The sequence below is a fragment of the Silurus aristotelis genome, assembly GCF_946808225.1.
Source record: "Silurus aristotelis genome assembly, chromosome: 2".
In the NCBI taxonomy this organism is placed as follows: Eukaryota; Metazoa; Chordata; class Actinopteri; order Siluriformes; family Siluridae; genus Silurus; species Silurus aristotelis.
Genome location: NC_139575.1, coordinates 24,960,132 through 24,974,966, shown reverse-complemented (window position 1 = coordinate 24,974,966; position 14,835 = coordinate 24,960,132). Strand labels below are relative to the sequence as shown.

The 14,835-nt window shown below is 37.3% G+C and overlaps 2 protein-coding genes across 4 annotated transcripts in view; one reads left to right on the top strand and one right to left on the bottom strand.

Moving 5' to 3' along the window:
* The window catches only part of LOC310737330 (uncharacterized protein), a gene marked incomplete at its 3' end in the record, with an annotated part of 188,975 nt that overhangs the window by 93,274 nt on the left and 80,866 nt on the right, over nt 1–14,835 (bottom strand). The window lies entirely within an intron of this gene.
* nav1b (neuron navigator 1b) overlaps nt 1–14,835 on the top strand; it is a 78,762-nt gene that overhangs the window by 17,927 nt on the left and 46,000 nt on the right. For all 3 annotated transcript variants that reach the window (XM_083528705.1, XM_083528707.1, XM_083528706.1), the window contains 2 exons: nt 5,304–5,406; nt 7,189–7,548. In XM_083528705.1, coding sequence (XP_083384831.1) covers nt 5,304–5,406; nt 7,189–7,548 — 463 coding nt within the window. The remainder of the gene's footprint in view (nt 1–5,303; nt 5,407–7,188; nt 7,549–14,835) is intronic.

The window sequence follows — 14,835 nt, the reverse complement described above, 5'->3', positions numbered from 1 at the left end:
ATAGATGAAAAATGAAGCTATATAATTCATATACATGGTGTATGAATTGGTGGACAGAGCATAAAACACTTGCTTCAAAGCTGCCTAAGGAAGTACAACCATGTTAATATACACCAAGATAATATTGTAAGTTTAAATATATTATGTAGGTTTTATACTATGATTTACCAGCAGTCCATTTGACATTGCTTACATTTGAAATTGCATAAATACCTTTTAATATTTATTATAAATTGAGAAATAGTTTCAAAGAGCAAATCAAATCAGAAAAGTGTGATTAGTCAGTCAAATGTGATATGCATGTAATTAAAATGCAATATTTCCCTAAGAACAGAGATAATTGTTGATAGTATGCACGGAAGACTTACACATTGATGTGTGAAGTTCTTTGCTGGGAAGTTCATTTTCATAGCTGCTCCTCACTTAAATCACTTGCTGGCTAATAAGAGTAAACCTTGGCCTGCATTCAACATATTGACTCAGGCAAAATAGGGCTCTTCAAGTCTACATAAAGGGCTATTGCACAATGTTACTTAGTGACTGAGGCACAGTGAAAGGAACGCCCAATTAATACGGTTTACATCAGATTTTTAGTCTTTATTCATAATGTAATTCATTAGCTGTTGAACAATATTTATCATTATTTAGGTCAAGAATAAGCTATTGGAGACTGAGGACTAAAGATCAATAATGCTTTTCCTCAAAATCTTTTCTCTTCCATAATGTATGCAACTCTTCAAAGAGTCTCATTTCCACTATGCATTTCAGGGTTCTGTGCCACATACTCCAGCATAATGGACTTCCTTATAGACATCTTCACTTCTAATCGTTCTCAGTCATGCCCAAAGAAACAGCATACTTACTCTTGTATTGCGACCAGATTGGGATAGGGAATAAAACATTGGTTTTCTCTGTGCGTGCAGCTGTTGTTACAGCGTAGTGCAGCTGGACTGGGCTTTAGGCCCACTGCAGAAACTCTGACTGAAATATCTTCAGCAGGACAATGGACTGAATTGAGAAGCAGACACAAGAGACAGAAACTTAAGAGCCTGTGGATACATTTGGCTCTTTGTGCTTGGCTGTGGTGCACTGTACACAACAGACTTCAGTTAAGTTGGCAGCATAAAAACACGATGGTAAAGAAAAAAAGGATGGACAGCAACAAAAGAGAGCCAGGAGACATGTAGCCAAGTCTGGAAGGCACAATGTGTCTTTGGTATTGCATTTCTTAGAAAGGGGGAAATTAACATGCTGAGCATAAAGATTGTGTTTTGGTAGAATACACAATGAGGAACCTAACTGTGTTTCTAACATACGACCCCAGCATGAGGAGAGTTAAAAGGAGCAAGGACACTGCAGTAGATGTGGAGGCATAGAAGTGGATACTGTATGAGCAATATCATAAAATAGCAGCTATAATTTTGGGATACTTACATAAATACACAGCTGAACAGGGGCCAGAAAGAAGCAGCAGTGGGTTTTTCTGTAGTTCTACACTGTCACTGTCTGTGTGAGTGACCCACTTCTACCACCCAGGAAATAAATGTGTCGCTCTGGACTCAGTGACCTTAAAAATTCATTTCTACAACGTTTCATCACATTAAGCTTAATACCAGCATACTGTCCACAGAATCTCTTTGAGCTCATATAGCATTACATTTATCCTTAAATATTTGTGTATTTTAATAAACCTTCAGTGTTTCTAATCCATTTTCGTGCCTCATTTAGATTTGTTGGCTGTCAGTGTGTTACATAATACTAAACTCATTTATGTAATATTTGCTCTGATTTATTTCGAGCGTGTTACAGTGTAACTAACACGTGAGATCAATTACATGCATGTCATATCTCTGCTGATCACTCTTTAATTGATAAGCTAGACTGATCCTGTACACAGTGTACTAAAATACAACTGTAGTCCCTTGAGTGACCGCTAATTAGGGCACTTGTTAATTCCTTTGGCTCCCATGGGAATGGAAATGACTGACAAGGAATATTCAATTCTCCCATAACCCTTGTACAGTGCTGGTGTTTCTCTCACTCTCTCATTCTCTGTAGCTCAATACAGCCATTAATAATGTCAGACATCATGCCTAACTGCACCATGGGATTGATTGGTCATACTGATGACATGCCGAACAGCCATGTACGCCAGGTAGACAGGTTGCTAACAGGAAGCGGTGTGTGTTAGATACATGTTTACTTCATAAATAGTAGCATAAACTAAAGGGCATTTTGTTGTAGGCCTAATTATTTGGTTTTTCCAGCTTATTTTATGTGGATGGGTATATGAGCAAGACAGTGTTCTGGTTTTTAGATTAGTTCCCATGGAAGATGCAAAGCATGACATTTAGAAAATGTTAGCTTCCTGGTTCTGATCAAGTGATTGGTTAAAATTTTTTTTTTTTTAAGTGTTGAGTATTACACATAAAGGGCTATATTCAGAGCTAGGTTATGCATGTGTAGTGTTGCACACTTCAGATATAGACAAACCTTATGTTATTGATTTATTTATCATTTTCCTGGTGAAATCCATAAAAACTAGTTTACACCTGTCATTGCTTATCTTAAGGACCAACATTTATAAGAATGCAATTATGCTAATTTATTGAGCTCTAACCATACCAGGTGAGGACTTGGTCAGATTTTCCTGGGGTATGTTATAAACCGAGATTGAAAAGAGAGTGCATCTTATGAACACGTTAGGGTTTCATGAAGCTGATATATAATATCTTGTAATCTTGGCTACATTAACATGCACACAATATATATATTTTCATGGCCTTTTTAGTCTCTTGCTGCCTCTCAATAAACAACAGTAGATTCAATGTTTGTCACACCTACCTAAACGTCATGAGCCACTTTACTTCCTGCTCATTGTGTAGAAAAATTGGATATCAGCTATTTTAAAATCAACCAAATAATGAGGGTGGAAGCCATGTTGTTAAATTTAGATTAATTTTTATCACTGAGATCATTCCGGTTCATTTTCATGCTCTAATAATGCAGAAATACTAATAATACTATATATATATATATATACAGTGGGGAAAATAAGTATTTGAACACCCTGCTATTTTGCAAGTTCTTCCACTTAGAAATCATGGAGGGGTCTGAAATTGTCATCGTAGGTGCATGTCCACTGTGAGAGACATAATCTAAAAAAAAAAAAATCCAGAAATCACAATATATGATTTTTAAACTATTTATTTGTATAATACAGCTGCAAATAAGTATTTGAACACCTGTCTATCAGCTAGAATTCTGACCCTCAAAGACCTGTTAGTCTGCCTTTAAAATGTCCACCTCCACAACATTTATTATCCTAAATTAGATGCACCTGTTTGAGGTCATTAGCTGCATAAAGACACCTGTCCACCCCATACAATCAGTAAGAATCCAACTACTAACATGGCCAAGACCAAAGAGCTGTCCAAAGACACTAGAGACAAAATTGTACACCTCCACAAGGCTGGAAAGGGCTACGGGGAAATTGCCAAACAGCTTGGTGAAAAAAGGTCCACTGTTGGAGCAATCATTAGAAAATGGAAGAAGCTAAACATGACTGTCAATCTCCCTCGGACTGGGGCTCCATGCAAGATCTCACCTCGTGGGGTCTCAATGATCCTAAGGAAGGTGAGAAATCAGCCCAGAACTACATGGGAGGAGCTGGTCAATGACCTGAAAAGATCTGGGACCACTGTTTCCAAGGTTACTGTTGGTAATACACTAAGACGTCATGGTTTGAAATCATGCATGGCATGGAAGGTTCCCCTGCTTAAACCAGCACATGTCCAGGCACGTCTTAAGTTTGCCAATGGCCATTTGGAAGATCCAGAGGAGTCATGGGAGAAAGTCATGTGGTCAGATGAGACTAAAATAGAACTTTTGGGTCATAATTCCACTAAACGTGTTTGGAGGAAGAAGAATGATGAGTACCATCCCAAGAACACCATCCCTACTGTGAAGCATGGGGGTGGTAGCATCATGCTTTGGGGGTGTTTTTCTGCACATGGGACAGGCCGACTGCACTGTATTAAGGAGAGGATGACCGGGGCCATGTATTGCGAGATTTTGGGAAACAACCTCCTTCCCTCAGTTAGAGCATTGAAGATGGGTCGAGGCTGGGTCTTCCAACATGACAATGACCCGAAGTACACAGCCAGGATAACCAAGGGGTGGCTCTGTAAGAAGCATATCAATGTTCTGGCGTGGCCTAGCCAGTCTCCAAACCTAAACCAAATAGAGAATCTTTGGAGGGAGCTCAAACTCGTGTTTCTCAGTGACAGGCCAGAAACCTGACTGATCTAGAGAAGATCTGTGTGGAGGAGTGGGCCAAAATCCCTCCTGCAGTGTGTGCAAACCTGGTTAAAAACTACAGGAAACGTTTGACCTCTGTAATTGCAAACAAAGGCTACTGTACCAAATATTAACATTGACTTTCTCAGGTGTTCAAATACTTATTTGCAGCTGTATCATACAAAAAAATAGTTTAAAAATCATACATTGTGATTTCTGGATTTTTTTTTTTTTACATTAAGTCTCTCACAGTGGACATGCACCTACGAGTACAATTTCAGACCCCTCCATGATTTCTAATTGGGAGAACTTGCAAAATAGCAGGGTGTTCAAATACTTATTTTCCTCACTGTATATATATATATATATATATATATATATATATATATATATATATATATATATATATATATATATATATATACACACACACACACACACACACACACACACACACACACAATATACAATGAAACTATGCTTCTATTTGTAATTTATTAGAAGTTGTTTCATTTTAAATTGTTGCATTGTATTGCCAGGCAGGTAATGAATACTATCTGCTTTTTCAGTCTATGTTTTCTATCCCATTTTTCTTCTTAAAAACAAGTGTTTCTGTTTAACCATGGACTTTGTGTTCTCTGTGCTATTGAAAAACCTTCTACTTCCAAACATGATAAATGTAATTTGAATAATCTGAGCCGCAGAATGGGAAGTGGATGGAAGAGTCTGCGTAAGATGACTCTGAATATTTAATAGTGAATTTAACTTGCAAACTCTGAATACAGCCCAGGTATAAAAGTGTTATATGAGACAAGTACTTTTTTTTTAAGTTCAAGTTTACCATGACATTATACCACATTTATGCTTCAATTTCTGCCAGCAAAGAATAATATAGTAGTATAGCACCAAAAATCTTTACATGAGGTAAGAATGCATATTGTCTTATTTGTGGTTGATGTGTCAGATAAAAGTGACTGATACTGTGCTGTTGGTGTCTTTGGTAGATCGAGAGTCTCAAAGGAAACGTACTGTTCAGAATGTTCTGGATCTCCGGCAGAACCTGGAAGACACCATGTCCAGCCTGCGAGGGACCCAACTCAGCCACGGGTAAGACACACACGCTTCTATTCGTACATATGCAGGATATTTTACCGTTACAAAGCAACTCATTGAGCGTAAGAAACCAAAACTGCTTGTAAACAGCACTTACTGTGCAAAGTAGACTGTGTACAAAAACAAGGACCCAGTCATACACACACATACACTTTGCAACTTGCACACATACACAATTGCTTTTGGGAAGGATGCCACGATGCTGTCCAAACACCTGGATTCAGTTCTTCACAAATACAAAAAAGCTTATATGGCTTTCACTGTCAGCAAATGCCAAACTCCCTATTAAACCCACATAGAATCTGCTCACCTCATATCCCTGAGTCCTTTAAGAGAAGCCAGGGTCCACTAAACGCTGTGTTTATATGAAAGAGGACAGTACATGCATGATTCTAGCCAAAAAACAGTTCTATGGCCCTGCTATGATTGTATCTTCCTTGTCTCTCAGAGTTATAGTGGACATCCATGGCTTAGCAATATCTCTTAAGCAGATACCCCCAACCTGAATCCTAATGGAAAACTCACAGGATATCCCTCTTCCTTTATGGCCTTTTTAGTATTTCTGTTAAAATCCAGTTAAACAATATCTGAGCTGCTGTGATATGTATTTTACAACCTTGACCCAAGCAACCTTTTCTGTGTTTGACAGAAACACAAGCAGAAAAGACTCAAGCAAAAGCTTGAAATATACTATATATACTATTATATATTGAAATATATTAATGTATGTAATCACACATGAAAAAAGTTGCTCGTATAGACATAAACAATACTGATTCTTATTAGCTTATTTGCTCTAAAATGTCAAATATGATACTAAAGCTAATAAGCATATCTAGGATTCCTATGTGATATGCACTAAAATGATTTTTAGATTAAATATAATGGATTATATGATATTATGTGAAAATGATTTCTTTAGAAAGCATAGTATTTTGTGTTGTACAAACTATTTTGCATTAATTTCATAAAACGCTTCGTTTCTATGTTAACAGAACAAAAAGTTTATAGGACTATTAACTACAAAGAGTCTAAAGAGCATGTAGCTGAATACTATCCACTTTTGCAGCTCAATAATCTCCTCTTAGTCATCTCACGCAATGTAATGGAGTGCTCAGAATTCCTCTCCACCCATACATGTCTATCCAGATCTTCCAGGTTTTTTTTAATTCACATCCTCAATTAAGTAAAGTGAACTCAGCCAAGCCTTTCTTAGACCTATTGTTGCAGGACTGACAGAATGATGTGCACTAAAATGCAAATCACTCATCGAATGACAGATTAGAACAAAGTTAGTCTCTGTGTATTATTGTTGCTTAATTTATTATCAATTCATTATAAGTTGAGATACTTAGTTTGAGTGTCCTACGACTTAGTTTGCGTGTCCTCCACCCAACCCTTGTTCTCATCTGTGATTGACATTTCTCTAGTGGAAATCTAAAAAAACAGCTTTGTGCAAAGCCCTAGAGGAAACTCTTATAGTATTTATTTGGACAGTCACATTAAGTTATACAACCTCTACCTAGTGTAGAAAAGCCTCAGCCAATGCCAGGTTCTGCAAGCACATATGTTCAGATTTTGCCACACAGAGTGTGGATGGGTTTACTGATGAATCATTTGTTGGAAATATTTAATGGAATCGGTGATTATATCTATCAACCAAACTGTTTCTATGTTTGCATAATTAATGAATGTATAATAGATGTATCATATTGAATGGTTATCATTAATATTAATGAAAAACCTAAAAAAGTCATCTTTTCATTTGTCTTTCAGTTGCCTGGATAGTAGCATGTGCTATGACAGTGATGACACCAATGCCCGTAGTGTCTCCAGCCTCTCCAACCGCTCCTCTCCACTGTCCTGGCGTCATGGCCAGGCCAGTCCTCGACTACAGGCTGGCGATGCCCCATCTTCCACCGGTTACCCACTGGGTTCAAAAGCTGCATCCCAATACACCTCTCATACCATGCCTGCCCGGTGTTCGAGTCGCCTTGGCAACACCTCCCACATTGAACTTATTGAGACCCTGGACACAGGAGATGGCGACCTCAAATCCGGCTACCTGAGCGATTCTGACCTAATGAGCAAGAGTTTGAATGAGGATGATGATGACGACGATAATCTTGCCAACGGGTAAGTTCTCCCTCCTGTTCTGAAACGATAGTGATACTGTAGGGATGCGCTTGTTTGGTTATTAAGGGTATGTTTGGCTATACGAACCAGAGGCTTTCTTATTGCTTAGAATCAAAGCATTTGTCACAATTGGCAGACCTGAAGGGAACTAATACCTCCACACAAAATGGCATGCTGGCCAAAATTAAAAATAGTAACACAAAAGTATTCAAAGCAACAGACTGTTCAAGATAACCATTTAGAAAGGTCAGTAAGTTCTAAAAGACTGTAACCAGGTTGTGTATATTCTGTCTCATAAGCAAAAAAAAGACACAGATTAATGATAGACAGACAGCTCCTGCTAGAAAGCCAATTTAATATTGAAAACAGGATAACTTTAGACCATCGATGCAATATAGAGCATGCGTTACTCAAGCAACAGAAGGTCAAGTGGGAAATTTAAATTCACGCATTTCTTAGTGATTTGCAGCCATATTTATAGACAGACAGACAGATAGATAGATAGATAGATAGATAGATAGATAGATAGATAGATAGATAGATAGATAGATAGATAGATAGATAGATAGATAGATAGATAGATAGATAGATAGATAGATAGATAGATAGCTGCTTGGTTGCAGCAGTCACACAAAGCAAAGTAAAGAATAAGAATAAAAGGGTAACATGTAGAACACACAAATTTTACTAATGGTCAATAAATATTATAATAATGTAGTTAGCTTTTGTTGTCCTTAGCACCACTATTTCTAGGGGGTCTAGACTGATCCAAAGAGTGAATCGGTTCTCTTGATATGTTGATTCTGTCCATTGTCTACTTCTTCACCCAGATACTTCTCAGGCTGGATTATGAGAGGTTCTTTTCATTGAGAAATCAACTAGGAGGTTATTTGAGTTTAGCCATCTGCATAGGGTTTTAGCCTCAAACAAAGCCATTCACAGCAGTTCTATACTATGCTTTCTGTAAATCCTACAATCCTACAATCCTACAATACTCCCAACAATAGCTGAATCATCAGAAATTTCAAGCCGAATCAGGGCAGTTTACTTTATTGTCATGTGTCCTGGTAAACAATGAAATTCTTTTTGCATGTAATTTCTCAAGACCATACAAAACAACAAAGAGATATTTCCAGCCTAAAGACAATACAACATCCATCCAAAATTCAAAATAGACAAAAAAACATTTCCATACAATATTCACAGAAGAAATACATCATAAAATCTTGAGCTGAGTTTTAAAAAAAGTGTTCAGGGATAAGTTACATGACACCCATTTGTCAGAAGGGCAGAAGGTAAACAGGAAATGACATCCTCTGGGCTCTCCTTTGTTGTTTACTATGTTTTCAGACATATAGTTCCTTTGCTTTACAAATTGGGGCCTGCTAGTCAGGAAGTCTGTGATCCATGAGATGAGATCATAAGGACACACACCTGTGTTTCATCCAGTTTCCTTCCTTGCAGTGGTGACTGGATTGTGTTGAAAGCACTAGAGACTTTAAAAAAAAAAACAGCACTGCTAGTTCTAATAGTAAGCACTCTGCAGGATGTAAATAATTACTCAGCCATCATGTTCCTGATATGCAAGCCAAAAGGGGTCTCATGATTCATGAACTAGGAGTCTGGGGTGGACCAAGACTCTTAAGTGATATAAGATGTCACTGTTAATGGTCTATAACTATTGAGCTAAGCTGACTCTTTGTAGCAGTGGACACATACACAGCTATGTTTTTTAGAGCTGGATGACTGAGCCATCCACAAACAACTGTCACTGTTGCTGATGAGTAGGCATCAGTAATCCTGCTAATATGTACTTTGTAAGGTGTGAGGAAGTGGGTAGTTGAGCGGTTAAGTGTGACAACCAGCTGGTGGCCCCAGAGATGGGTGATGAAAATATGATGGTTTTTCAAAGGGCAGATGGCTCATCTTCTTCTTCATGTTCCTATCATACTTTTTTCTTATTCATAAGAATCTTTATCCTGGAGGTACTCCAGAGTTGGAAATAGTACATTTGGAGAGGAATTGTGTGATCTACAGTTCGCTACACTATTATTACTGTCCTTAAGTGGCTTGTATAGCACTTCACGGTTGATTTCCTCCTGAGCCTTAGTGGATTTATGTGACCATTGTGTTACTTTCCTTATGAGTATAGGCTGCTTTTGGAAAACAAGCCTGAACAAAAACATGAAAAGGACATGGATGTGGATTAATCTGCCATTTGTAGCTGAATGGTGAATATATAAGCCTACATCATTTTAGCATTCAGCAAGTCTTATGTTTTATTCTGCCAGGCTGAGCAGCTTACAAATAGATAAAATCTAGTAAAATACTGGAGAAAGAAATATGATTAAAATCCCCTGATGATGCCATTAGAGCACCAGTATGCCAGGTTCTATTTTGTATAAAGCCTAATCTATCTTCATTTTGTCTCTAATTTCTTGCTTTCCTCACTTTCCATGTTATGAAGCAAGTTGGGGTTTAAATGTCCTCTTTGTATTTTTAAGTTCAACGCCAGCCCTACTTTCATAGTGTCTCCATTTCAGTTCTTCAGGAATTAGGCACTTCTCTCTAGGGTAGATGTGCTAGAGCTGAAGTCATGTGTTATCACAAAATAATATCACGCTTGTGATGATCTACAGCACTTGCCTTTGGCTCATGCCGGGAAACAAATCACAGCTGTGTTGTTATTCTCATAGCTCTCGTTGTGTTCTCAAGTCAAGTCAGCTTTACTGTCAAATGTAATCAAGAATCAGAGTATAGATGAAAAATGAAATTCTTGTGCGAAGGTAACATGCTCCTTAACTGACATAAAGGGCAAAGGCTGATGATATTAATTGATTTCACTTAATATATGAGCTTTGTTTTTAAATGCATAATCATCATGCTTAAAGAAGCCATAAACCTGCATCATGCTTGTAATTTTAAGTTTTGCTCATATTAAATGCTCTTTTGTACCTGTTCATTAGGTGATTTTGTTCTGTGCTATTATGAGATCATCCACAATTATTTGGACTCTTGATTTAATATTTTGATCTGGGAAATACATTCATTTTCACTAAAACTGTATAATCTCAAAGCCTAAAAGAGCTTCTTGTTGTGAATATTATATTTATTCGATGACTTCCTTCATTCATCATTCATTTTCTCCCGCTTATCCGTAATTCGGGTCGCGGGGGCAGCAGTCTAAGCAGGCATACCCCGCCTTTGACTGCTGCCCAATCCTCACAGCACCGCCCCTTACGGTCCCTCCTGCAGGTGGTGAGCCCACGGGAAGGCGGCCCCACGTCACTCCGACGTCACGGACCTTGATATTTCCCTCGTAAGGGACCCCCGGAGCATAGAGGGTTAAGGGCCTTGCTCAAGGGCCCAAGAGTGGCAGCCTGGCGATACCGGGGCTCGAACCACAGACCTTCCGATCGGCAACCCAGCGCCTTAACCGCTGGAGCCACCACTCCCCCTCGATGACTTCCATTTATCTCAATGCATCTCATATACATCACAGTGGAACGCAACATTAACAAGTGACATTGTTTTTACTCTTGCTCAGGTAGTGAGAAATTAATATAATTAAATAAATAAATAAAGATTATATATTATGCTCAATACTTACCTTTTTCCTATATACAGTGGCTGTCAAAAGTTTGGAAATACATAGTTTTGTATTGTCAAGAAACTTGAATTTGCCAATTGTTTATAGGCAACCAATAGAAAACGCAAAAACACACAAAAATTGGACTGGAATAAAGTTCTGTGGACTGATGAATCTAAATTTGAAATTTTTTGCTCTAATACAAGAACTTATGTAAGATGGAGAACAGGAGAGAAGATGTGACTAGACTGCCTCACACCCACAGTCAAACATGGAGGTAGAAGCAGGTCGAAACATCATTATTATTCCATCATTCAACTCCATGCAATTCTGTCTGGACTGCAGCTAATTAAACCCACCATCTGTACATTCAAACATTTGTTTGGTCAAAGTAAATAAAAAAAATAATAAAAGACTTAAAACTTTTGACAGGCACTGTAACTGTATATGTGATATATTTAAATTATGAAGTATGTTTTGAAAATATGAAAAGGATGGATGTGAAATACTACATGGTGAAAAATATGTTAAATACCATTTGCCAATGTAACCAATGTAAGCCAATGTTTTAATTTGACATTTTTTATATACAGTAATCCTCCGTTTATCGCGGTGGTTACGTTCCAAAACCGCCTGCGATAAACGAAAAACCGTGATAAACAGACGCTAAAAATGCTATTTTATGTATACAGTACAAACATTTTACTTTATTTTATAATAAATAATTATATTTTTTATTAATACATTTCATTATTTCAACATAAAACTCCATAAAAACAATTCCCTATAAGTTTTTTGGCCTATCGTGCTTTCCGCAAGAGACCGGGAAAATTAGCCAAACAAATGCATTATGTGGCAAATGCAATTCTGCGATAAACCGGGAAGGGGGGAGTGCAAGATTCAAACCGCGGTAAAGCGGGGGATTACTGTAGTATAGTGTGTTCTAGTCAATATAGTTGAAAGAGGACCAAAAGCCTTGTAGTGGTCCTCTATTATCTGAATGTTGGTGCACTAGACATCAAAGGAAGAATGCTAATCAGCCTCATTAGTACTTGCACCAATGTTGATGAGGATGACTGCTAAGGAAATGCAACCTGAATTTGGAGCAGTACAGAGTTTAGCCCTTTTGAGGTAGTGGTCCCAGAAACATAACTGTGCTCTATCTAAAATCCAAATCCCATTACATGTTCTAAACTTTATTAATGGAGCCATACAAAATAAGGTGTTGTAAAATTTGCAGCAAAGAATATTATAAATTGTTTTGCATTCCACTCATTATTATTATGCCTCTTTGCTAGGTTGTATAATGTTAGGCTGCTCATTCCAGCTGTTTTAGTACTGTCCATTACAGAAAGTACTAAGAGTGTGGTAAATAAATGGGGGATGGGGGTCTGAATTATTTAGGGTGCTCAGCACTAAACAGGGGCCTTAGAGCATGTGTGTTAAGTCAGAGACTGGATTGTTGAGTTCCTCTGTAAACTGCCTAGGGTTTGTTTGCTGCCTTCATGGTGCTTTGTAAGTGCTAATGGTCAAGTTGTAGCGGCGTAATTTCCATCCTCAGCAAGTTTGACGTCTAGGTGGGAGAAAAAACATGGATGGCTCAGTGAAAGCATACCTATTGTTCTTGCTGTCACAGCACATAAAGTACCTTTAAATGCATTTTACATTTATACATCTGACTGGATATCTGTACTGATTTACGATAGTAAACTTAAAAAATTCATGCAAAATCTTGGACTAAAAATGTAGCACAGCAACAACAGAGCATTAGCAGTAGCTTAGCAACAAGTCATTTGGTACTGATAACTAATATTGTGAATTGACATTTTTAAATTAAATATAAACTTATTATAAACCTTTAAAAGAAAGTGTTATAAAAGAAAACTGTACGTTACATTGTTCACAGTGTGCATGGCCATCTTGATTTGATATTATTTGGCACAGGTTATTTGAGTGGGCTGGAGTGTCAGTTTCCTGTGTAAACTGCATGGAAGTTTAGCTTTACCCTGGGATTTATTGCAGCACCCCAAAGATATACAACTTCTAATTAGCATCTACAAGGGCTTCTACTCAGTAGTTGGTCATGTAAAATAAGGTGGTATAACAAGCCACTTTGACACAAGTGCAACATTTTATGCCAGAGACTCATTGAGAAAATCAGAAATGATACAGATAATCTTTTAATCAATTCGTACTGTTTGACACTTTACATCTAAATATCATAATCATTTATAATCCCACTATCTGGCAGTATCTTCTTTTGAATCTGGTTTCTCTCAAGGATTCTTTTCATGACATTTAGAATAGTTCTTTCTTTTCTTGTTCATTAAGACTCTAACTCTACATCACTTAACTCTACATCTACAGATTTCTGCAAATGTATAAATACAAATAGTACTGGATTCTTTGAAAAGCACCACACCTTGGTAACAACATAACTAGAACTCACAATTGAATGTAAAGTATATTTTAAAATGTACTGTAAAAGATGCTTTAAGGTGTGTTGTAAAGTACTGTATATATTACAGCTGATGTTACACTTCCTGGGCATGGCAGGCATGATCTGGAGCTCAGGATTGTCTGTTTAGTTTTGCATGTTGTCTTTGTGTCTGTATATGGACTTCCTTTAGCTTCTTCTGTTTATTTATACCTCCCAAAGCATGTCAGTGGGTGGGTTGTCTATTAATTGGCCCTAGTGTTTAAAAGTGACTCATTTATTGGTTGTATTTTTACCTCACACCCAATGAGATTTGCTTAGGACTCTATACAATCCAGACCATAGTAGCTATAGCTTTATATATGTGATTTACATTTGTCAGCACATATATACCAATTTAGCAAAATCCCTCATATACATTATTTCTTTTCTTTCGCATATGATCTGCAGCTAGATTTTTCAGCACCAAAACTTTGCTAAGTCTATTGTGCATTCTCAAATAGTTGTGGGTTACTTCTAATTGTCATCTTCAAACACTCCTGGAATGTAGGCTGCATTTCTCAGCTGTATTCAAAACATTCTTCAACCTGGAACACAGCAGCAGATTCTTTAATAGGCTGCATCTAATTCAAATGTTAAGTCTGTGGTTTCCTCATTTTGATCATACTTTATGTCTAGGCTGTAAAAATAGACACTAAAAACACATCTGAGACTCCAGAGATGAACTATGTGTATGTGAAACTTGACTGATTGCTGATCCCAATGAAGCTAGTGCATAGTGAGCTGTACATTTTTTTCTCCTGGTTGGACCTTCACAGTAGGAGTTTGGGATCAATATAAAATAGATGGGGAAAAAAATTAAGCTCCAGGATGGATAAATAATGACTATTGATTTTTGTGCTGGGGCAAAGAAATGTAGATGTCTGCATACACAACTATTTTTTGCTGCTTTTTTGAACAGAATGTATCAAAAGAAATACATGTATACACTGTTATTAAAACTGATTTCCATCCATGTTTTCAAATCACTTAAGAAGGAGATATAAAAGGCAGTGATTGCGCATGTCTATGTTTCCAAACCAAATTATATGCCAACGATCATAAACATTTCTCTCATGGTGATTTTATTTTTACATGTTTATTTTTACATGATACATGTTCGTTTATGTTAAATTGAAATGTGCAATTTCAAAAGAAATTCACATTCAAGTTTACAAAATGGCATGGCAAGTTAAGGCATCTGTAGCTACTGTCACAACTT